Source organism: Phymastichus coffea, unplaced genomic scaffold (assembly GCF_024137745.1).
Source record: "Phymastichus coffea isolate CEN01 unplaced genomic scaffold, Cenicafe_Pcof_1.1 PCOF00046, whole genome shotgun sequence".
In the NCBI taxonomy this organism is placed as follows: domain Eukaryota; kingdom Metazoa; phylum Arthropoda; class Insecta; order Hymenoptera; family Eulophidae; genus Phymastichus; species Phymastichus coffea.
The window spans coordinates 494592-520950 of NW_026706857.1; the positions used below are offsets into that span (position 1 = coordinate 494592).

The 26359-nt window shown below is 39.5% G+C and overlaps 1 protein-coding gene across 5 annotated transcripts; it reads right to left on the bottom strand.

Moving 5' to 3' along the window:
* Positions 1-30: 30 nt before the first annotated feature.
* LOC131664926 (uncharacterized) lies at positions 31-24303 on the bottom strand. 5 transcript variants are annotated; one of them, XM_058936405.1, is made up of 15 exons: positions 23425-24303; positions 12092-12281; positions 11855-12002; positions 11484-11778; positions 11074-11412; positions 10826-10998; positions 10564-10724; positions 9926-10006; positions 9140-9376; positions 5214-8828; positions 4541-4648; positions 4200-4310; positions 3525-3629; positions 2384-2593; positions 31-2290 (listed from the first exon to the last, which is right to left on the bottom strand). In XM_058936405.1, the coding sequence occupies exons 2-15, from the start codon at positions 12260-12262 to the stop codon at positions 2111-2113; spliced, it is 5934 nt and encodes a 1977-aa protein (XP_058792388.1). In that variant the 5' UTR covers positions 12263-12281; positions 23425-24303; the 3' UTR covers positions 31-2110. The 5 variants fall into 5 exon arrangements, with proteins under 5 accessions (XP_058792388.1, XP_058792389.1, XP_058792387.1 ...); XM_058936406.1 differs by having other exon boundaries at positions 10564-10700; positions 23329-24303; XM_058936404.1 differs by having other exon boundaries at positions 23329-24302.
* Positions 24304-26359: the final 2056 nt, after the last annotated feature.

Genomic DNA, 26359 nt, shown 5'->3' on the forward strand with positions numbered 1-26359 from the left:
TATTATTTATAATCTGATTTATTAATTTCATAAACTCGTTGTAGAGAAAATCAATCACAATTTACAATGAAAAAAAGACGTATATAGGAGACTGAATGTTTAAAATCTTCGTACAAAATGTAAATATTAGTCCCACAATAAAGGATCTCCTATTTCATACAGTTACTTATTACAATATATAATAAATTGTTATTAAAATATAAACGTTAAATTTATAAAGGGTGAAACAAAAAACTACATGAAAAACTTACAAACGATGTTTTTACAGCATTCAACTATAACGGTGTTGTTACCTTCAAATATATATATGTATAAAAATTTTATTTAGTGTTATTACAAAAAACTAAAATAATTTATAAAAATAAAAAACTGTTGCAGCGTTTCAAATTACTTTAATTGAGCACGGAGAATTTTTAAAGCGCAAGTTATAATAAATATAATTCAATGATAAAATGCACTATATATTATACAAAAATCGCTACAAACGCGGAATGGTACAATATTAAAAAATGTGAATGAATAAAACTTCCGGTAAATAATGTTACCGACGGCAAGGCTAAAAAGGCCACTTTGGAGATGCTGAGAATAGCAACTGGCTAGTACATAAAATTCAATCAACTGGCCAGTATGTACATAAAATTGTGTTCAATTTCTTTTGGTCACAAAATAAAAATACAAGCATTTTTTTTCTTTTAAAAATAATCGTCTGTCAATTGACTAAATAAAATAATTAAAAATATATCCAAGTCAAATATTAATTAAAATAATTATGAGTTGTGAGCAAATTGATTGTTGAAAGTATCGTTAATGATAAGATTTATTTGCAGCATATTAAGTATAATAGTTTGCGGAGATATTTTTTCTTTTTTTTATGCGTCCAACTTCACATATTAACATTAACATGAATTATTTTAAATTACATAATAATCAAGTTAACTTAATTGAAAGTATCGCTGCTTTTAATGGATGGATAGTGAACATAAAGTAAAATATCTTTAAATCAACAAAATTCATTCAAAGAATGTAGATCTAGAGCTACACACTTTATAGCTATATTTAGACATATACGCCGACCAAAGCATCGTCGCTATTGGTATTTTGTATTTATAATTTATTAATCTATTATAATTAATAGTTACAGTTAATATTTTGCAAAGAACTTAAAAAAATGACACATTTTTATCAACCCTTTGCCATATTTATGTTGTATATCTTAAATCAGCAATTTTTCAAGAAATTAATTTTTTCAAGTAGTGGCGATACTTAAATTCTCGAGTTAAGAATATTATATATGTATACTATGTATAATATATTAATATTTCATATCCAAGACACCTCTGACTCTCTAGCATTTATATCAGTATCTAATAGCTGTGTAAAATGTTAAAATATCTACCAAAGTATCGTATTATACAGGCAATCTCGTAACATAGCTAAAAACTGTTACGTTTCGATCATCACATCAGATTCGGTATATTACGTCTAAATGTCGTGCTTCTAAGTGAACTACTAAGTTCCACGTTATAAAAACACACACGTAACGTTTTAGAAATGCTGAGAAAAATGCTGAAGCTCGGCAATGTCAATGCACAAAAAATGAATTTACACAGTAAAATATGAGAGTGGATCTTGATTGAATCGCGGTCGAATCATGACTTTTTCCTCGATATTCTATCCATTAAAAACGATTGTATTATCATACATTTATGCATAGCAATTTTATTGCTCACACTTATAGAAGTCTTTGTTTTCTTCAAGCGAAGCGTAGATAGGGTACCCTGTTGATTTTTTCAAGCCAATGCAATGTATATCTAGTACGTTTAATGATACGCGATTCCACGCAATTTAATGAAATCTATCATTTGCGAAGCTGAATGCACGCATCCTTACTTCTTAAAGTAAATTGAAACACAAGCTAAAAATAGAATCGTCGATTATCATAATTGACGATTTGCTATTCTCAATAATACGATAAAATGAATAGCTTTTCATTTGTATTTCTCATGAACACATTTCAAGATTTTTATGGAACATCCATTCCATAAATTAATGATTTTCAAATGTTACTTTTAACATTTAGGGTACCCTGTAGTTTTTTATCAAACGATCCTTACTGTGCCGTCTGTTGTTGAATTTCTATCTTTTCCACCTGCATATCAGGATTCATGGCTGTAGCTTGTTGTATTGCTTCAGCAAGAGCTTTGTCGTGATCAATTGGATCGCCGTCTGATTGGATCGTTATTTTTTGCTCCACTCGTGTTTCCACAACACCATCGCGTTCAGTTTTGTACTGTAAAGAAAATCAAAGAAATATCAGATTCATTCTGTCGAAAACGTGCAAATTATTCTTTGTTTTTTATTGAAAAATGATCCGTCAACTTACGGTTATCGTCTCGACAGTACGAGTTTTGCTTGAAATAGTCTGTGAGCTAACAATTTCGCCTGTAGCGCTGTAATTTCCATCTTCGCTTTCAACCGCAACTTTCCTGGACTCTGTCGCCACTAAAGGCACCGTTGTCGTCGTGGTTACATTATTCTCTGGTTCACCTGTATAGACGTGACTTTCCGTTGCAACTATTCCAGCTGGATCACCCTACAATGCAATCATTGCAAATTAAGATTTGCAGAGCTATTAATTGTATAAGCTAGAGAAAAATCTTTGCTATTAACAATGATTATATTTATATCATTCATATTATTTACAACATTCTACTTAATTTTCATTTCTATGGTTATTTGATAGGATCATTTTTAATATACTGCATTGAAAAAAATCTGTAATTATATTTAAGAAAATAAATTTAATGTTAAAAAAAATTATTATTAGTTGATATTCACTCAAAAATCAAATCATACATATTTGTAATTTTCATAAAATAAAGATGCAACACTTTATCACGCCAAACACAGTCAATGATGCATTATAGTTGAATCAACAACTAGTATTCATTCATCGTCACCTTACCTGATTGCAATTTTCACGTCGTAAATCGTGATCATACAATTGATTTACAACTATAATAAACTCCATAAAGACTTGAAAACATATAGAATCACACCAAATTTTCAATTACTTTGTTCTTATATTTTATACTATACCGCATAGATTTAAAACTGTCGATTTCTTCTGTTGAGGAAGTGTTGTGGTATAATAAATTAATGATTTATGCGATTAAAAGCTGTGTTTATGATACATCCAATGTGATTTAAACGATATGATAAAATACACAATGTCGATTAAGCATTTAAACGTTGATATGTGTTTAGTTGACTTTATGTAATAACTATATGTGTGCGTATTTTACAACGTACGTGAATGGACTCTTTTAATACAGATCCTACATAATCTCAAATGATTAATGTTCTTGCTAGGTATTACTAGGTATAACGAGTTTTATCATTAAGCGAATTCCGACGGCTTGATTCCAACTACTTTCATAAAAAAACCATGTCATTATTATAATTGTACCTTCAATTTTTTTAAAAATATCACCTGATTAATGACGTTGGTTAAATTAGATTACCTGGTAGTATTGATTGCAGAAAGCTTGTTGATCATCATCAAGATCAATGGGTGTTCCGGAATCGCAACTGCTTGAGCTGGATGTACTGAGTCGTCGTAAAAACAGCTACATCATGCAATGTGTTAGCCAAAGCCGGCAAATCGATAATGTATGAGTATTTGAAATAAAAAGAACGTTCAAAAATAAATTAAAATTATGAGTTTTTTTGATCATGATTATGGCCATTAAATACAATTTATGTATTCGATTCATCGTGAAGATTTTCAAACTAAAAGTTATAGACATTCGTTGTAAAAAGCAACAAGGAATTAACATTTTAAGAGACTATTATTTATTACTATCTGTTATATTAGTTTTTTATGTAAGTGTACGTGATATTTGCACGTGATTAGTGCGGTGTGAATTTTGTATATTTTAGTGTGTTATAAAAAACGTTATTAATATAGGTAATTCATTCATGTAGTTACTTCTTTTTCCTTGACGACTCATATGATAAAGTTCTCCTTTGTTGTTTTTACAGGAAATAAAAATTAGAAAAATTCAATACACTTCTCATGATTCAATTAAAAAATATAAAAACAGACGAGACGCAATAGTTACATGCCTTCATAAAAATACAAACGTTTACGAGCATCCTAAAGACTAATCGTGCTCTAAGGAAAATGTTATATTTACCTGCTCTCCAGCGAGTACATGACTTGTAGTTTTAACTTCTTGTGTGATCGTGCGTTGTTCTTGCCTAGTGGCACTTGTGGAGGTGGTGTGTGCTACAGTCTTTTCTTCAACCTAATATAACAAATAAATAATCAAATACTACTAATCTATTACCCTAAGTAGTAACTAAAATTTCAATTTCAATAAAATTTTTTCAAGAATATAAAAATCATCATCTAATTAGGGCTTAACTTCGATAACAATATTTTAATCTACTTTGTACAAATTCAATTTAGCTTTATAAAAAATATGATTTATTATCAATGATTGATGTTATAATTACATAATAATATATAACGAACCTGGCTAGTTTTCTGATTCTTTTCTAAATCCTCGTGCATCGTTGCCGTTCGGGTGGTAACTGCAGTTGCTGATATATACGGAGCTGAACCATCGCTAGGTGCCTCGGCCTAAATACAACTACTATGTGACTAATGCAACTTTTAAGATGATTACTATTACTAATGTTTATTGATTTGATTGAAATATATCGACAATTCAACAATCGGCTAATGAGTATAGTTTATCAAATTCGAAAAATTTGAAATACGATGCATGCAGTAACGAATATAATATATAGATATATTGAAATAATGAAATTAAGGACTACAGCTGTAATACTTTACGTCGACATTCTACAGTGAAATTAGCGAATCTTAACGTATAAATGAAAAAATAAATAAAAAAAAGGTTGATAAGTATCATGCAAGAAAGCTTTCTGCAAAATCAGAAATGGGAGTACATACACAAAACGAATGGAAAAGTAGACTAAAAAATATTCATAGAAAATATGAAAAATATGTAACAATGACAAAAAACATTCCGTCAATCTAAAACAGACACGAAGAATAAAAAATGGAAAAAAATATAAACAATTATTTGTACTCCCTATGAATTTTCTAAAAGATCTTCGCAACTGCGAAACAGTCGCTATTATTTTTCGTTTTTAAAATTCTGTTCAAGAAAAAACTTCACCTTATTCGTGTGCGTGGAAACAGTAACCTGTCCAGTTCCACCCGGAGTAAGATCCTCAACCCTCTCAACGACGTTTTGAGTGACACCCTCTTGGTCCTTGATCATTGATTGCTTAGTCGTTGACTTGACAATCGTCGGTGTACTGACAGACACAGTAGCCTTCTTCTGCTTAGGTACATTCATCTTGGCAGCAAATGCTTTTAGATCTCTCATACTGACGTCTTCCTTATCAAGAGGTTGACCGCTGTTTGCAAAAATAACACCATCTTTGATAAAGGCACCACTCTCATCGAACAATTCTTGATTCTTGGGTTTCCCAGTTTTTTCGTAGATCTTTCCGTCTTTCACGTAACTGCCGTCTTCGGAGTAGCCGCCGCTAGATACCGGCGTGCCATCTTTGTTACAAATCAAACCTTTCTTGATTAACGTTATCGTGATTGTCGTGTAGTATTTGTCCAACGGTTTGCTTTGAGGCGTCACAATTATACCGTCCTTTACAGCATTACCCTCGAAATCGAAAGAAGCATGTTTTAAGGGTTTACCAGCTTCATCAACGATAATACCTTGCATGACTTTTAAACCTTCAGGACCGAAAGCTTCTTGAGTAAGTAGCTGGTTATTATCATCATATACTTTGCCGTGTTTAATGTAAGCAGTTTCAGGAGCAACAGGGCCCTGAAGTAGCGGCTTTCCATTAACTCCAAGTGTCAGGCCGTTTTTAACAATTGTACCGTCCGGGTTCGTTTTCATTTGACTAAGCGGCTGACCGCTTCGATCGTAAACTTTTCCATTTTTAATAGTTGCACCTTCATCGTTGTAGATGGCTTCTTTGACGGGTTTGCCATTTTTGTCGCAAACCAGACCATATCGGTAGTACGTAATAGTCACGATGGATAAATTTCTGTTGAGAGGTGTTCTATCGGGTCCGTAAATCAAACCATCCTGAACGTAGCTTCCGTCGTCACCGAATGTTCCTCGTTTCAATAGTTTCCGGTCTACGCCGTAGATGAATCCGTTCTCAATGTAACCGCCCTCTGGACCAAATGAACTGTGGTTCAATGGTTGACAATCTTTTGCGTACAGTCGTCCTTTTTCAACGTAGTATCCACTGGGCAAAGCAGTTCCACGATTCAACGGCTGTCCACGCCATCCACAGATCAAACCATCCCTGATATAAGTCTCATCAGTTCTGAAGACCCCTTGTTTGAGCGGCCTCTCGTTGACATCGTAAACGACTCCATCCCTAATATAGCAGCCATCAGGAAGCAGAGATGACTGGTTCTTCAGCTTGCCATCGGAATCAACAATTTTACCATCCTTTATCGCAAGACCATCAGGTCCATGTTCATCTTGAGTTAAAGGCTTGTGATCCCTTCCAATAATCAATCCATCTTTAATTTTGTTTCCATCGGGACCAAAGAAACCTTCGGTAATAATATTTCCGTCTTTGTCGTGAATCAGTCCGTTCGCAACGTATGATCCATCAGAACCGAAGATATCTCGGTTAAGGGGCTTACCAGTGTGATCTAAAATCACACCATTAGTGATATAACTGTCTTCGGGCAAAGTTGAGCAGAGATTCAATAGCTTGTTGTCATGTCCGTAGATCAAACCATCCTTAACGTAGCTGCCATCATGTTTGAAGATCGTAAATTTGACGGGTTTACCGTCCTTAGTCACAATCTTACCGTCTTTAATAGAAAGACCTTCTGATACTAGAGCATCTTGATTCAACAATTTTCCAGATTTAGAGTAAGCTAGACCCTTCTTGGCAACGTTGCCGTTTGATCCTAATGATTCATGTTTCACTGGCTTGCCATCTTTGCTCATGATTAGTCCATTTTTGATAATCAGATCGTTGGGGCCTAAAATACCTTCTTTCAATGCGGTACCATCCGAATTTACAATCACGCCTTCTCTAATACCAGTGTTACTCGCTTTGAACAGATTCTGGTTGAGTGGCTTACCATTTCTGTCGTAAAGTATGCCGTTTTTGACGTAAGCACCATCAGCAATAAGCGGAATCTGATTGAGGGGACGTCCTCCACAGTCGTAGATTATACCGTCCTTGACAAAACTGCCATCGGGCTTGTAGAAAGCATGTTTAATGAATTTGCCATCTTTGCCGACAATTTTACCATTCAACAGATGAGCTCCAGCGGGTAGCAATGAACCCTGGTTCAAGAATTTACCGTCCTTGCCGTAGACTATACCATCTTTGATTGATGCACCATCTGATGCGAAGCTGACGTGTTTTATAGGTTTGCCATGTTTATCGTAAACTTTGCCATCCCTGACCCAAGTACCCCCATTTCCAAGCTCTCCGATATCTAAAGGTTTACCGTCTTTCCCATAAATTAAGCCATCATGTATGTAAGTGGCGTCGGGTAAGAGGGCAACTTGTGTAACAGGTTTGCCGTCATTTTTGCAAACAATACCACCGACGATGTAATTGGCACCAAAGAAACCTTGAGTCAAGGGCCTACTGTCGTGAGAAAATACCAGACCTTCTTTTATGTACGTTCCGTCAGCTTCCAGTTTGTTATACTGCAATGGCTTGCCATTCTTAGATACAATCTTGCCATCTTTAACGAGGGTGTAGTCGGGTCCAAGAGCGTGTTTGTTAAGAAGTTGATTATCGGGACCGTAAAAAAGGCCATTTTTGATAGAGTTACCATTAGTTCCAAGGACTTCTTGGTACACTGGTTTACCATCCTTGCCAGTGATTATACCGTCAATAACGTGCAGACTGTGTGGTCCAAAGTCGGCCTTCTTGACAAGTTTGTTGTCTTTCGAATAGACCTTGCCGTCGATAACACGAGAACCTTCCGGTCCGAGGATGCTCTGATCTAGAGGCTTGCCATCTTTGGTGAAGATAACTCCTCCGATGATTCTTGAACCATCTGGAAGTGGCAGTACGTGGTAATCAGTGTCAACTTTCTCAGTACCAGAAACGATAACACCAGGAACAGACTGAGCTTCTTTAGCTTGAGCTTCACCCTTGATGAACGCTGCGGACAAGTTCTTGGGGTCTTTGCCACTGCCAGGCACTGTCGTGGGTGGTGCAGGTGGTTGTACTGTTGGCTTAGTAATAGTCGCGGGAGGCGTAGTTGGTGGGGCCACACCCTTTTGCTGCTCCTTTAATCCTGCAGACTCGACGTAGTTCAGACCAGGTGTCTTAATACCCATGGTCTGGAGAGCAGGAGCCGTCGTTATCGGCTCGGGAGTCTTCACTTTCCTCCTCTCTGCTTGCTCTTCTAATTTCTTCTGTTCACCGGGCGCATAATTGAAGGCTAGACCAGTAGCTTTTTTACCAGCAGAAGTAGGCGACTGTTGATCTTGAAGTTTTGGTGAAGTCGGTTTGTTGGTCTCGTAGGTAAAACCTTGAGGACCAACTCGTTTCTTCGACGGCGACATCTCGCGTTCCACATACTCGTAAGGTTTGGTGAACGGTGGTTTTTCAGCGTCCGATTTCTCATCGGGTGTTTTTGCTTTCTCTGAGATTGACACATCGGACTCTTGATCACTCTTCATGGAATCGTCAAGCTTCTTATTCTTCTTCTGCTTCTCGTCCTTATCTCGCTTACCGAACAGCCCAAAAGCACTCACAGGGCTCTTTGGTTGGTTGTACACGCGGAACAAAAACAAAAAGAAAACAATAAAAACATTGTTTGGTCAAAAATCAAAAACAATGTAGTTCGACTTTATAAGTTGTGTTTTGATCATGAGCTTGTTAATGATGCATTTGCAGGTTAACGGGGGATTGATGAGCACATGGCGACTACTATTAGTGAATATATTTATAAACTTGTGTGATCGTTTTGGTTCGTTCGAGATGGGTGAGATCTGACGAATCTTTTGTTCTACTAGTGATGGCGGTGATGGCGGTACGTGGGCATCGTGCGAGTCTCACTCTAATGACTTACCTTGATTTTCTCCTTTTTCTCCTTTTCGGGCTTCTCTGGCGTCCTCTTATCTTTCTTTTTCGCGTCTTTTTTCGGTGGTGTTTTTTCATTGATTGGCTCAAGAGCTATGCTCTCGTTTACACTGTCGGATTTGTTAAGATCATTGCGATTTTCCTTTTCGTTTTCGTTTTTCTGATCCTTTTCCTTTTTCTTCTTCGATAGACTGGTCGGTAGAACCGCGATACCACCGAAAGGCTTCTACAATGGAAACGAATACACAAAAATCACACGTCGCTTCATGCAATAAGCGATCAAAGCTGATAGCTTTATTAAAATAGTCATATCATTTATTGGCATATCTACATCTATACATTTAGAACGTTCTTTGAATAATTTATCTACCTAACTAAATAACGCGTTTGCCGTGCTGTCATGCGTCATGAATCCATGATTTTTCGACAAATTTTCATCATTTGAGTATACAACTAAATTAAACATTAACAAAGTATTTACAAAATATAATTAAATATATACTATGTAAATTAAGATAAAGATAATAGAGTTAGTAAATTGTGTACTCTGATGAAAATTGACGTATATATACTAACAGATTGTGAAATACCAATAATAATGAGAACTAAAAATGACAAAAAGATAAAGAATGGCATGCTTCAAGATCAACGATAAAAACACCGAGTGATAGGCTCAATAATCAAAATACTACGACAGGCATGTATGAGTTACAAAAATGATGAATTGGTGAATGATTGTAAATGATTTGGTGGTGTTTTTAGTAGTCTCCTGTACCTTGCCAGTGGCGTCATACTCTCCTTCCAGGCTACTCGCACTGCTGGCTGACGTCGTTCCAGCGCTTATTTTTCGCGTCAGCTATCAAGTGTTAGTTATGTGTCAGTTCATTGAGAAATGATAAAAAAGCCCTACAGATTATATTACAGGCAAAATTAACCAAATCCCGTTTAATTAGTGGTGTTAGTGTAAATCAATATAATGTTAAATTAAGTTAGAAACATAGTGAAAATATTGATCAATTTTTTTTATGAAGCATTGCTAAGTGAATAACATTTTTATTAATAATTGTGCAAAGTGAGCAGAATTTAAGATGTCAATTTTGAATATTATTTCAGAGCTAATACCAAAACCAATTATTCATTCACACCTCATTTAGTTAATCCATAGAGCTTATGATTAAAATGATACATGAATCAGTACGGATGATTAATATAAAAATGTTACTTTCAAACGTGAGCCAATTTGTATCCACACATAATGTTTGCATAACCATCAGAAATAATATTTTACAAAAAAATTTATCACGTAGATAAAAAATATAGAAAGTACTGTCGAACGCACGATGCTGTCTAAACCCTAACAAAAATATATGTTTCCGTTCAAACTTTCATTCCAAACAAAATGAGAAATAATACCTCTTCTTTCTTTTTAATGGGACTTGGTTTCTGATCAATGTGCTCCATGGTCGGTAACGTTTCCGGTTCGTAGCTCATAGTATGCCTTTTGCTCGGCTCGGAACTGTAAGGTTCAAGATTCTTCTGCGCACCTAAAGCTGAAAGCACAGGTTGTGACGAGCCTATTTCAATGTTGATGTGACCATTCATCACAGGTATGTTTTGAACGCAAATATATGAAATACTTCTTTACTTGGCGAATATATCAATTTTATATACTTACTGTCCATACTACGCGAGGTCATTCTTCGTCCACTGTGATATCTTTCGAACTTCGGTGGTTGCCTGTCGATCGGAATCTTTTTTGTTTCGTAGTGCGTTCGTCCTGAATATCTAAAGTTCGATCCTAGATGGGGCAGTAGTCCAACTTTTTTAACAGGCTCAGGACTCATGAGTCTAAAAACACGTTAACATTGTAAACGATCATACATCGCACGCGCTGATAAATTAAGCATGTAAAACAGCTATTACCTGAAAAAAGTGTGATGCTCGACACATGTTTTCCAAAGTTTCTTGGCTGCCCTGTGATTTCCTAATTTAAATCCAACTGTCGATTCGAACTGCTCAAACTCACCCGGTCTAATTTTGATATAAAAGTTGTGCCTCTTGTAAGAAACTTTCAGAATTTTCGGCCACGCGAACCTGTTGATTCTCAATCTGTCTCTGTATACGGAGATGCCAGTTGAGCAGACGCCCAGCATGATATCCACACCTTCGGAATCTTTTGCAGGATGAAGGTCGACACCGTACATGGCTAGTTTCTTTGCATTCTCTAGGTAATGCAATTCAGCTTCTGCAGGTGTCTGTCCCCTGTAACAACAATAAAAAAATGACATCAATAGAATTCTCAAAGTTTTATTTATTATTTCGTAAACGCATACTTGTGCGTTTCGTGAAGACTCATAACTTTCTGGACGAGCTCAGGTGTTTGATTAGGCGCAAATTGAAAGTCCTTCAAATATGTCTTGCCATGTTCTTCCCTATCGTAATCGCCTATCTCTGATTGCACGAGATACGAGCCAAGAAGCGCATGGGTAACGAATGAGCATGGCAATCGTCCTGTAATAATGTCATTCCTAATCTGCAGGCACAACTGATAGCGCGTAATGTCCTCTTGTAACTGAGATGGATCGGGTGGATAAAACTTCACTTCGAAATTGAATTTCCAAGGTTCGTCTGTAAATGTGTAAAAAGAAATGTTAGTAATTGTATTACTAAAGTGTGAACGAATAAACGATGAACCGTCACCTACTTTTTAGGAACTTTGAGATTCTCCTCTGTAGATCGAGCCAATTTCTCGAGTCATATTTGTCCTCGTAAATTAGTCCGAAGTAATCTTTCTCCACAAGATTCAAACTCGCGCACACTCTGTCCAACAAATCTTGACCTTTTGCTTTTCTCTGCAGAAATGAAAAAAATGGTTACATCAATTTTACTCCTTTGATCTTGCGACGCATCCACTAAAGACAAAAATAAAATGATAATATACCTCAATATTAAAGTCTTTCACATTGCCATCAAGCAGCGTAATCCTGGCGAGTGTAAGTTTGCCTTTATTATGAGGACTCTTACTCGGCGAGTTAACCCCATTCTCCGTGGTAGGTTGCGGCTGAGACGACGGCGGCGGCTCAACGCTGCTTGGCTTCCGTTCCTCCGGCATTTTTCTCCTCTGCGTTTAACTGCAAGCAATAAACCATTTTTAACTATCAAGCAAAAGAAGGAAAGATAGAAAGAAAATAGTTTTATCGCGTTTGCCTTGCAAATATGTTCGGCAGTGAGGGTGAAACGAGGCCAACCAATTTTTCCCTCCATTACGAGTTTCATCGGTATAATATATAGATAAGCAATATGCGTGTCAAATTAAGCTCGGCACGTACGTGTGCGGTGAGTGTTATAATAAAAACTCGAGGAATTTGTGGTTCGACCTGAGGAGCAAAGTACGACGAGCTATTGCATTTATATATGATGCGTAGTCTTCGATGCGAAGATATACCGACGGACAAGTTTGACTCGTTGCGCTTTAACGACTCCCAAAATAAAAAAAAAATAAAAGGAATGAAAGAGGAATGGTGAATAAAAGAAGCTTTTTTGACTTTCAGCGGGTAAGATAATCGATAAATTTGCCGAGCGGCATTTGAAGACGCCGCAAGTACATGAGTACAGGTCGATGATGGCCAGACACTCAAGCCTCTACAACCGGTTTCATTCATGCGAATGTACGCTCGTACAGTTACAGCTCGATGTGCCTTTTTTCTTTTTTTTTGTTCATAAGAGAAACCTCAGCAACTTGACAGTGAAGAGAAAGAAAAAAGGAATCGTGCGTTTTTTATGTGTGCGTAAGTATGTAGGCAGATTAGTGCCAATCGCGTTAAGTATATATGCAAGACGAAGCCTTTCTGCCGCTCGCCGCAGTTAGATATGAGTTAGACTAATATATAGATTCGTCTGGCGGCGATCAGAAAGAACTGCTCACGCGAATTATCGACCAATATGATCGCTGTGTGCCAATGTACTCGACATACTCGTGCACATCAATCTCTGTCCGCAGAAATTCATTCGGTTTACTGCGAGAGAGAACGACCACGTTTTTCGGCACAGGTCGACGAAGTAGCTTGCTTACGAAAGCAAGAAAAGAAAGAGAGAAAAACGTCTAGAAATATGTGTTGTCTTTGCAGCTACAATGAAATTGACACTTCTCGTTGAACAAATCGCCTGCGCGAACGATTATACAAAAAATTAAACGTGAGAGAGGTATACACTACTTCTCTTACCCGTTAAAAATCGACAAGAGAGCCTCGGTTGTATGTGCGTTATTCTCTTCGATTGCAACGATGCTACGAATGCTTATCAACATTCCTACCTCCTAGGTCATTTTCACATTTTACTACTTCCTCGTGAATGAAATGCTTTGGCGGCCTGCATGTTAAATGCTTATCTGAGGATGCAGTTAAAACAAGTCTTACGCGTTGCTTTGGACATTCATTTTGCCGTGTGGTAAACCTTTAACGATACATTTGTTATTTCCAATAGTGTTCACGTCGACAAAAGTACCAATTAATTCAAGACTATATAATAAATTTAGCGCGTGCTCCAAAAAAAATAAAAAGAGCTCAAAGCTTTAATCCAGCATCATTGCCGCAAACAATAAACGTAGCGAGACACGCGTATTAGCACGGCAAAGCGGATGGACACACTCCACACGCTTGTATATGTGTGTGGCGTTGGCTGCGTTAAACAAGGTCGTGCCTCTCTTTCTAACTAGGTCGATGCATGCTGGAGCGCGGAACGCCATCGCCTCGTTGATCGCAGATTAAGTATTTAATGGGTCCTTAGTGGAAAAAATTGAATTTTTCAGCTTTCATTTGCTTTGGCTGCGACGACAGTGCTTTTACACGCGCGTCGTTATCTCAAAAACTTAAGCCGTGGTCGTTATACGAAGAAAAGAGTGTTTGTTCAGTCGTCTGAAAGCAACGTACACCAATAATCGACGAGCTACACTTCCAAATGGCTCAGGGCGTGTCTTTGTTAACAGGTGTCGCGTTCACAGCACACAGCCGAACATTACTCGACCAAAAATATTTTCGTTCGTCGTCACGTCGTTAGTAAATTGACCGATCAATCAGAACGAAGTCGTGAGTGAAGCTCTCAATCACGACAAAAAGACAATCTTGTCTCTCTCTCTCTCTTTCTTTCTCTTTTCGGGCCAATTCAATCGATGAGAAAGAAGACGAAAGAAAGAGAGAACCCAGTGGCGTCTAATCACGTTGAAGGTTACATACTGCGGGCGTTGTCATGGAGATATTTGGCGGTATGTCGTCATCACTATACCAAAGGCTGACCTTTAGCCACCAAAGCGATGAGATAATCTCACGCCTATATCTTCCGGAGTGATTCGAACAGGTGGATTGTAAAAGCTCCGCGTGAGAATAACTAAAAAATATAGATCAATGTGTAACGATGCGAATAATATTTGGGAGAATCAAGCGAAGAATAGCGCAATGTCTAAAAATAAACGCCGCTCGCATAAGCAAACGGAAGTTTTAGGCTCGTGCGTTCTTTTGATGTGTCGGATCACATCTCGTTCTTACAATGTAATGCTCTAATTTTATGTAGGGAGGAGGAGAGAGAGAGAGAGAGAGAGAGAGAGAGAGAGAGAGAGAGAGAGAGAGAGAGAGAGAGAGAGAGAGAGAGAGAGAGAGAGAGCTGTAATTGTATCGTTCATATGAGACATTATTGAGTTGCTCGTGTGTCAAAGATGCGCTTGTGGATTCACGACTGCAGCTCTAGTTTCGTGACGCCAGTATAAAATAGGGTAAGTAGATTCAAATTCGAATACAAGGTTATTCGTTTAACGATACGACGTTGTTAGCCGAATGAGGAATTCAAACACGCGACTGCACGAACATATCAAATCGTATTTCATATTAAGCCCGACGAGCTCCTTCACCTGGTCAAAGGAGCAACGCACCAACTGTACGTGGAATGAAGAGACGCATTCAGGAGGTTAATGAGGATGCAGGCAGAGGCTCTGTTGAAGAAAACATGTTACCTCTTAATAGCCCCCTGCTTGGCGTCGCGAAAAGGGCCGATGTCGCCTACGCTTGGGTATTATGCCTCTCAAAAGACGTCACGTCCACGCCTAATACTATTTGTGCGCGTGCGGACACGCGCAGCTCGCGTGCGACTCTGTTGTTTCTTTTTTCTTTTACTTTTCGCCAAGAGCCTCTACTCGCTATCTCGAGAGTTCTGCGAATTGATAATAGCGATACCAGCGCATTAATCCGTTTTTGAGATAATTTTCTTTTGCTAGGGAGAAAATTATAGTAGAAGCGCAATTGACGGCGATAAATCGAGCCATTACGTCCCGTCGTCGTCGTCGACGCACTGATGTTCCGAACCAGAAACGAGCTTGCGCTCCAGTTTCCATCGCCTCTGAATGCGTGCAATATTCTATGAACGCATCGTCAATATTTGCAATTTAATGCTATGTGCGTGCACGAGAGTCTGAATAAATAAATGACAAAAGTGAATTTATTACAGTGTACGTAGGCGATGTCATATATTAATGGTGCGCTTTCGACATGCAGACAGCTGATGGTCTAATTTTTGTAGTCGACGAGGCGAATCGAATTACATGAGCGCGTTACTCTTTATTTACCGTCATTTTTTTTTCTTGGAGTTGCATTTCTAACAGACAAGAGTCACACGTCAACATGAAAAATCGACCAATCGAAAAGAAAAAGTGCCACGTGCATTCCCACTCGAGAGTAATAAGCATCTGACGGTAGCAGACGAATCTTTTGCATTGACCGAATGATCGCAACGCGACCGAAGCGATTTAATCTTTCAGTCTGCCTCGAGGAAGCATTGTATACTGCTGGCTGTCATCGCCAAGCGGATTTATAATACCTTCTAGAGACGACGCGCTATGCATCGCATACATATTTTTTGAAGGGAGGCAATTTTATCTCGAAGCTGCAACTACACAAGTTTTCATAGTGCCACGAAACGGGAGAACTATTGACCGCAGTTTTTATTTTCAATGCAAATTTTCGTCGGAAAGTGTGTACGTACGGAAAGCACGCGATCGTAAAAACAAAGTGGAGAGAGTTACAATTCTTTTAGCCCCTTGAAGCCGCGGTCGTTTTCGCGGTACGAGCGGAAGTGAAAATTCATACACGTTTTTTTTTCAAAGAAAAAGGTACGATTATTCAATGACCAAACGAGCTGACATCGAAGCAATTTTCTCTCTCTCTCCCACTCTCTCTCTCTCTCTCTCTCATCGGCATGGGGGAAATCAGCGAAGGCGAAAGTACGCGTAAGAGGAGGCACAAGGCAACGCGTGCATTCACGTAGGTAGGAAACTAACGAAGCAAAAATGCCTTGTGCGAAAAATCAAACGACGCGCGACGCAAAGTGTCCGTGAAAAGAAAGCTTTGGCGCTCGGGGACTTTCCGCGCGCCGCGCGCTGGCGTGATTAAGGGGACCGAGAAATGGCTTTTTCTTTTTTTTATATTTTAATGGCTTTGCCTCGAGGCTTTATGTCTGGACGAGGGAGAGAGAGAGAGTCAAAGCGATGTCGACTGTGCAAGTGTGTTAATTGTCGTTGCAAGTTCGCTAACGAATAAACATTCGTGTGCGCAGGGATGATGCATGTCGAGGGCTAAACAACTCGTCGATGTAAAAACGTTAACATTTACTCCATGACAATTAGGTTCGGTTAGCGAGTAAAAAACAGTGATGGCGTGTCGAAAAGGTACACGTAAGGCGCGTCTTCGAAAATAGACAAGAGGGACGCATGCGGAAAAAGAGAGGCAAAAAAGTTCGCCAACGCTGCACGATGACTCACGCGTACGCGCGCACACACAAAGTGCGGATATACACCGAGGCAGATGCATATTTACAGCGGGTAATTTACAATAATTTCGTGCCTCATGGGCGTGACGGCTTGTACGGTTTCCGGTCGCAGGTGTTCGTTGCTACGTGTGCAGGCGATGCAGCTATGCACGTACGATTACATTTCGGTCGATAGCGGGCATTAAATGTGGGTGAAGGTCCGGCAGCGATTTGATCCATTGGGACGGGGAATGTGGGTTAACACCCGAACGAGGACCTCGCTCACGTGGAATGCGAGCCAAGTGTCCGGCGCCAAGCCGACAACCAGGAAATCACGAAATGTATTTCATATGATTAACCTTGGACTTATTTACTGCTGCTATGGCGCGTTCGTCGTGCAATACTCTGCGTTCTTTCTGCTTTTCGGACACTACGAGATAATAGGACTATCGACCGCGTCTAAAAATATTTACACGCAGCCGTTTTCGCGTAGCACTCGCAGTCGTCGTCGTGTTCAGAGGCAGTCGCGTGAGCAATTCAGACAACATATTTTCCCCGCGCTAAAACCGCAAAAGCTTTCAGTTACCCTCGCGAAAAGAAAATGACACGAGCTTTCGTGTAACCGTATATCTTAATCGCTCCCTTGACGAGCCGCCCAGCCCGTGCCGAATAGGCTCCTAATTGTGTTGAAAAAAAAGAAAAAACAGGAGACAACATTAAGAAGGAGCGCGCAACCTTATAGTTTTCTCTGCACTTCCACCCTCGCTTTACTCTCGCTCTTGGCTATAACTGGCGAAACCTGGCAATTTGCAACCCCTCGTGAAACGAAAGTAAAAACCAGGCGCGAGGGCTCAACTGAGCGCTATCGATTTTTGCCCTTTCGATTAAAGAATAAACGGACGGCTCGATCAGCGCGTCTGGCCGTATAAGGAGATTTGCTCGTTTCAGAGAATTTGATCGATCTCTCGCTTTATCTTGCACCAAGCCGATAGGACGCACCAGCTGTTGTTGACTCGACGCTGGGGTTTCAGCTCGATTGTCTTCGTGGACGAGGAATTCAGCATTGTTGCTAGAAAAATCGTTTGCTGGTTTTGATTTCTAAACGAAATAATGTAACCCCGTCAGTTTTTATATCGGATATTGTCCGAAGTCACGAATTATAGAGAATACATTTACATTAATTTGTAGGTAAAAAAGCTGAAACGAATTTAAAATACGAGAGTAAGCTCTATTATAAAAAAGACATTGACAGCATCTCACTTGAGGAAATCCTCAGCATAAGCATCTCAAAATTAATCTCGGAAGCGCAATAAAGCTTTCAGAAACGAAATCCAAAATTAGTGAAAGCACGATGCCGGAAGCCGGAAACCGCGTGGCGGCGTTCATTGCAGCTGCCTATCGGTATGATAGAAATGACGCATTGTCCGACAGAGTTCAAAAGGAAGAGCTGAGGGAACGAAGAATTAACTCTCAGCCACGACAACCACGACGACGCCCGAGCTGCTGCCGCCTGCAGAAACTCAATTAAGCTCACTTTCCTGCTACACTCCTGACGCCTGTGGTGTCATCGAGATTCTCAATCTTTCTTTCATTCGTATTTGAAAACCAGGCCGTTTCTCGCAGTTAAAACCGCGTGACAAGAGAACAAGAAAAAAATACAACTCGGACAACGATTGTCGTCTTACTTCCCAAATAATTATCATGTCGCAATGTTATACTGCACGCGATCATAAGAAACGAAAGACAAGTAAGCGGCACTGGATAAGCATTCTTTTCAAAAGGAAGCACAGGTCGAGGCAGCACAGATCACTGCTCATCGAGAGCAAGCACCCATCAACCTGATAGTTTATTTTTTGTTTTTCTTACGCCGGTTCTTTGCAGCGCGACGAACGGCGTGACTCGCCCGACAATTATGTTCTATATCGTACCGTCAGCTCTCTTCACTTGTGCGCCTCTCGCGCGAATATTTGTCTCCCTCGATCGATCTAACTAATAACACTCGCGGATAAATCAGTTTTAGAGCCAACCTTCATCTCCGTCTCTTTGCTTTCTTAATGACCGCTCTGCCTCTCTCTCTCTCTCTCTCTCTCTCTCTCTCTCTCTCTCTCTCTCTCTCTCTTTCTCTTTCTGCTTGATTCGAGTTGCGCACAATTGGCAGTACAATCATCGGCTCGCGAGTGACTCACGCGGGAGACCTCGTTAATTATTCGTCGACAAGCGCGCACGCGCACGCAAATCCGCCGCACATATGCTCGTGCAGGCGCGCACGGAACAAGCGGGAGACGCGTGCTCGCGGGTCATCTTTCATTGAGAGGATACTCGTCGCGCGCGCGACTTCCGGTATTACGCGCTGCGCAGAGTATAAGGTGGCGCGGGTGTATAGAGATGCACGCAGTACGCGTGCGTTCCACGATTGGAGCCGTTATCGGCGATAAGCCAGTTTCTATTTATACGCGCAAGGTGCTTACGAGATAAGCGATAAGCGAATTTCGCAGTTGCAACGAAGCCGTGCACACGAGGAGCTTTCGCGCGACACGCTCCACGGTGTTGCAGTTCAAAGCTCAGAGCGATAAGACAAGTCGGCAAAGGTACAACCAATCTCGACGGCGACGGCGGCGCGAGATGTACCGTTGACGGCACAGTTAGCGCTGGCGCAGCTTGGCTCTCGGTTCCAGCGCGTATATATACTCGTGCCTCGCGGCACGAGCCCATTGTGAGCAAGCTGGTCATGCCGTAGCGCCTCGACGGCCACACCTTCGTCGTTCGTTGACTCGCCACCATCCGCCACTTTGCTTCAGTTTCCAGCAGCGCGCGGACGACGACGCGCGCCCGACTGATCTATCTGTGCCTATCCTTCGGTTTCTCGACGCGACGTCTTGTTTTTCTCACTTCGATCGCGCGCAACTGCACGAGTATTGTTTTTATTTTTTTTACTTTTACGTATTGCCAAACGAGCTCGCATAACGCGAAAAACCAGGAGCTTCGTGTACGCAACGTAACGAGACCAAAGAGTACCGACGACGAAGAGGCGTGTTAGTCCAAGAAAAGTCACACACGCTTCAAGCCTATATTACTTTCACGTCGTGCGACGACACGCTCGTGCGACTATGTGCTTCCTGATCACGTGACCGCGTTACAAACGCAACCAACAGTACACAATGCCATAATTTCGCCCTATTGGTAGCTTTGGCTTCTCTCTGGACTCTCGCGAGCGAGTGGCCGACGCGCGTATAAATGAACGAACCGGTTTACGCGAATTTAGCCTGTCGTCAGCACTACAACCGGCTTTTCAACCCTGCTACGAGCGTTTGTGGTGCAATTCATTCGCTCGGCTTGAAAAATGAAGTCTTTGCTGATCTAGTTATATATTTTTCATGTGCTGTACGTGTGATTTTTTTTTATATATAAAAGAATGCGGCAGTAATTACTGCTTGTGAAGGAATTTCAAAGAGGCACTTGTAAACGGCAAGTGCGTGCGCTTACTTTTCCAAGATAGGATGATATAGCAAATTGGTTCCCACATTTAAACAGCCCAATAGGCCAGTGAAATTAATCAACGCCTCTGGCTCCCCCCGAGAGCGCGTTAAAACAATAGCGGTACCGTGCGAGACCTCCCATAATCCACGTTGCGTTGCATTATGATGTCATCGCTACATATTCATTGAAAATCGAACGCGAGTTCGCTCGTCGGGAGCGATGTGTAATGCACATTACTCATCCACGAAAAATAACATTCGCATGAGAGAAAGAGAGAGCCTAAAAATAATACTAACATAAAAATGATGGCGTTTGGCTGCCCCGCGTACACCAATTCCCACGAGACTTGTGAAGAAAAAAATCAACGGAAGGGGAACGTGACATGCGATTGAAATTGCGATAATGTTCGTATGCGCGATGTCGTACTTCCTCTCGCAGTGTTTTTAATTAATTACTTTCTTCGCCTGTGTTTGAAATTCAAATGCCGTTGTAGCATATTTGGAATAACGAGCCACTGCAGATTCAACATTATCTGAACGAAAAATCTTGACCCGAGTGCTTCAATGACAAGAGTCGGTCGTCAAGGCAAGCATGCGTACGATTGTCCCCCGAAAGCATCACACGGCGAATCGTCTAACGTGCCTGACGGGCAAAAGTAGAGTAGAACGACAGACGAATTGCACATAACGTACATGTGATTGAACTTGCGCGCGGAGGCTGATGCCGCCGCCGCTGACTGCGGGGAGAATCACGCCGCAACGCATCTGCCGCTGCTGCCTACGTCAGCCTGCGCTTAATCCTGTTCATCCACTTCCCTCTCTCTTCGTCTCGGCAGTGACGCTACTTTTTCTCGGCACGCGCGCTCTACACACGCGCCCGCACGCTTTTTTGGTACACACACGGACAGACCTTTTGTTGATTTATTTACGAGACTCACGGGGGTGCGATCTTTCCTTTTTCGACTTTCGTTTTATATATATACACACACACGCACACGCACGCACGCACACACACACTAACGATTGTTTTGAGCGGTTGCGCCTTGGTTTATATTTATAGCCCTGACGTTCAAATGCTAGAATTTCATTAATCCGACAGATTATATCAGAGTATGGCGAGAGAATGTTAATTCTTGTAGATTCAGCGAACAAACAATAAGTTCGTCTGGTAGACATCAAGCATCATTGATATTAACACGATAACCTGCATTAACGCGTTCATTTATATTAATTCCTGCTCGAAACGACAGCGAAAAATCGTCGATAATGCAGATTTTTTAGCTGACAAAATCAAAACAAATACTGGAGTCTGTGCTCAGCTTATTTGAAACGATCATTTACACACAGAAATGCATTCAGTATCAGAACATGAGTAATTAATTCATACTATATACCGCATTCCAAGCATCGTCAATGTTAAAATTAGATTAGAAAAAAATACTTGTCATTCTGGATCATGCAACAACAATAACATGCGCACACACATATTCAGTAGTATATAATGCCTGGGCCAAAGTAAATTTTATGTCCAAGAATAAAATGGTTGTGTTTGACGAGAGGGTGGCATGCAATGAAGTATTGTACCCCTCGCATGTCTAAATCGATCCGTTCTTGAGGAGAATGAAAACATTCGCACTCTCGCACGAAAGGAAAGAGACAATGCACAAATGTGCACATTGTGTGTGCAGGCGCCTACTTAATTTCCCATTCAGCCGTTACTGCCGTAGTCGGCAAAAAAAAAGCTTCTGCACGACTAAAACCTAATTGCTTTTCAACAATCGCTAATTAATCCTCCTACTTCTTCTACGTAGTTACTTTATGCGATACATCCTCGTACACGCGCGGGTGGCGAAGGAAAATCTTAGAACAAAAGCGTGGCGGTGGCGTTTTATAACCTCACAGCTGGACGTCATCAGGGGTAGCGAATACACACCGACTTCCGAGAGGAAAATAATAATGAAAAAAAAGAAAGAAACTAGACGGCACTCCTCTTTTGAGGAAAAGCCGAACAACAAAGAACGCCCACGCGTGAGTAAATCCATAGTAAAAAATCCATCGAGGAATTCACCCTACATCGATGTCACCCTCTAGGACCATCGTGCATTGTCGTGAATTTCAACAAATGTGTCGAGACAGTACAGCAGCACACGTACACACGTCTGCACGCACGAACACACGCACACACACACAGCGGTAAAATAAATTCTGTAGATGACAGTATACATGTATAGCTATCGTGCATAATTTATTCTTATTGACGTTTACAGCGAGGCTTAATTGCAACACGGCCATGGCGAGCAAACAGCAATGAGAGAATCGATAATTAGGTTTGAGAGAATAGAAAAACAAAAGCGTATCAGCGTTTTGCTGGTTCTTGTTGGTTAAAAAAAAAGAGCCATTAACCGCATCATTAACCACTGTCGATATATATAATTCTTTCATTAACACGTACAGCGGGCGAAAGAGATTGGTGCTGCACTGCAAATAAAACGCGATGCGCAAGTGCAGTACGTACTGGCAGGTGAAACTTCACCCCGTAGTATACAATGCAACGACATGCTAGAACGTTATCAGATGCCGGCACGATGAGATAACCCCTCAAAAAAGCGACTAGTAGTATTTGTCAAAGAACAAAAAGAAGTTGAATCACGTCGCGCCCATTGTGTATACGACGATGATGAAGCCTCAGAGCATATACGTATAGCTTTTTCACCTTCTCTCACTCACGGGATAGTAATAATGGCACAAACTATACTCTACGAAACGTATACGGCGCGCGCGCGCGCCCGCGCTATAGTAGTGACAACCACTGGCTGTGTGTTGCGAAAGAACTGGCTCGCGCGCGCGGCACTCAGCTCTCGCATTCACCTGAACGGATTTTTGCCGACGCCCAAAAACTCAACTGCACACTGACCTCACTCTCCAGAGATCCTTCGCTCGGTATCAAGCCACTGAGTTATCCATGAAAGAAAGCCCCAAGGAACTTTTGTTATAACTCTCTTTCACACACCTTGATCCTACTTCTCCTTCCTTGCGCTTTTCGTTGTTATATCTTCCTGCGATGCAAACAGCCGATAAATTAAACAAAAAAATGAAATCAAACTGCACCACGCGCGCTGCGAGGACGCCGTACGGACGATCGAACACTGTTCTCTCTCCTCGATGCGAACCCTTAATGAAAGAGCCAGAGAGAGACAGACAGACGCAGAGCTTTGATTCGATTATTATATATACAGCGTGGCGCCGTACTCTGTCAGTCGCGAGGGAATGCCAGAGACTGGGCTGGGCCCCGCTTAGCTCTCAGCTCACACTTCACGGACCCGCAACGCTACTGCTGCGACGACGGCGGCGTCTCTGTCGCTGTGGCTATGTATACGTGTATAAAGTTAAGTCCGTCTCGTTTGCTCGCCGAGCATGCACTGCACTGTGCGCGCTGAACGCGTAAACAACTTTAGCTTGTACCTTTAGCTGCGCTCTATCACACGGGTAGGCGGCAGTGTTAAACGTGTGTTGGTGTACGGTGTTCCAATTCCATAGTAGCTATAAAAGCTTATAAGGGATCGTGTGGTTATTGGTATACTCGAGACATCTGTTGATGAGAATAGAAAGTTTTCGATGATAGTTTGCTGCGGTTGATAACAGGTGCACAAACGCACATATACGTATGTGTAATATGTTTTTGGAGCAGCCGCTATTTTTATTTTTTACAGCCTCTGCTTCAAAAATACATTTTTACTCCGTTTTGTATTTCTCCTTATTAAACTCGTTAAACAATAAACAAATCAACTGATATTATCTACAGCTATTATTTATAATCAAGAGCTGACGTTGATATTAAAGCGATGTAAGAGTTATAAATAAAAAAACTACTTAATTGACCGTGTTGTTTATACATCTTTTGGAAATGCAGTTTCACGGGCTCTTACACGATTTCTAGCCAAATTAAACTCACTATTACCCTTTATGTTTTCCTTTCTCGATTCTCGATAATAACTATTATACTCATGGATAATTGAAACGAGACGACTAAAAAATTTTTTTCCAGTCTGAGACATCTGACAGTTTCAAATTTAGATCATTTTGCAATTTCTTTTATTTTCTATAAAATATCAACGATTATATTTTTAGTTTAACATTTTGTTTTTCATGTATTGAACTGTTGGGAATACTATACTACTTACAAATGATGTAATCGAAATCCCAATTTGCTTTAATCCATAGCTGATCATTCGCATGACTTGCGTATAAATTATTTTGCCTAGTCTTTTGTATTCTCTGAAAGCTATTGTGCATTTTATAATCTCAGCAAAGTAAAAGCTAATATTAAGTATTTTTGTTATTCATGTGGGCTTATCGAATTATTTTTTTTTATAATTATTATTTTATCAAACATTAATCAATATTGAATTTCCAAGTTAAAATTTCCAAAGCTTGTAATCATGTTTATTTATTTTGTTATCGATGTTGTGATTAATGGAAAATAATAAACATATATATATATATAAGTTGATGTAGAACTATACAGTTAGTCCACCTCTAATGGATTGATTACTATTATTGTTGTGATTAAAGTTGCTTTCAACTTTGACGGCAGTTACTTGAATACTATAGTCTATTAGCTGGAAACAGGACGGATTTGGAGAATTCAGGATTTTTCAAATATAGCATTTTGAATTAAACATTAACGTCCACACACATGCGCGCGCGCACGTATACGCAGAGTTGAATATGTGCTTTTTCTCTTTTAGTGCTTTTAATGTAGATTCTATCGTAAAACCAATTGATCCGTAGTATTATACGTGAAAAAGTACGTAACAAAAAATATGCATGTATAAGAAATTTTTAAAATAATATTGAGTTGCTATTTGATTTTAAAGAAATGAAAGCGTTAGTGCGCGATGCAAAGTAATGTTCCACTTTGAGTTAAAAAAATGTTTCATAAACTACATATTATGATGAGTTTCAAAATGACGATTTTAATGAAAATGTTACCATTGATTGAAACGTAATTGGTATGCAATATGAATGACAATTTCTTTAATGAGCTAATTTTGTGTAATTATTGTCTATAGAATAGTTTGAAGGTAAAATATAACATTTGTAACTTGACTGTCAAAACTAAACTACGTTTTGATAATATATAAAACCAATATTTAAAAACATAAATTAGAATCATCTATATAGTGTATTTCAATATGAGTGAAAGAAATATTTTGTCTACACGACTTATTGATGTTGACATGTATTCGATTTTAACTTGTCATCACAACATACAAAAATTATTGTAAGCAAGTACGTATATTACATATACCGAATTATTGAATCATGTTATTCATAATTATATTTGTATTATAAGATAACGATCGATTCTTAAATTATAAATTATAAATATAATATACCATTTCATAGATTTTACTATAATTAAAATGATAGTATAGTTGAAAATAATGCAAAAAACTCTGAGTACATACTCACATTAACTTGTGTGAATATGAAGTATAGATGACACCAAACTGATGTTACATTAAACTATAAACCCAAATGGATACACGTAATTTAAAACAAAACTTTTCTCTAACAAATAACTTATATAACAAATAAATCAGGTATAACATGTAAATATACACAATGGACATGTATTATTGATTATTACTTTTAAGAAATTCATTTATAAGTTATATGTATGTACATATATAATAACTTTGTGTTTTTATAGGCGAGAAAGTTTTAATAATAACCCACGAAATAATTACATCTTTTCATGCAACAAGTTATTCACTTTATTCAAAAGTGTTACAATATCGCCATACGTGAGTGCAACCCTTACATATATAAAGATCAAATGAAAATTTAACACAAAAAAAGGTCGTTTTCATTATTATTAGTAGTAAAGAGAAAATGATGTAAATTTTCATTAAATTGACAGAAGTATTTCTATAGGTATA

Excerpts from the sequence above, each read along its gene's own strand:
- LOC131664926 (XM_058936405.1), bottom strand. The coding sequence starts at position 12,262 with ATGCCGGAGGAACGGAAGCCAAGCAGCGTTGAGCCGCCGCCGTCGTCT. Across the intron at positions 11,413-11,483 it reads AGTCTTCACGAAACGCACAA|GGGACAGACACCTGCAGAAG; the intron begins GTATGCGTTTAC and ends TTGTTGTTACAG. Across the intron at positions 4,649-5,213 it reads TTTCCACGCACACGAATAAG|GCCGAGGCACCTAGCGATGG; the intron begins GTGAAGTTTTTT and ends AGTTGTATTTAG.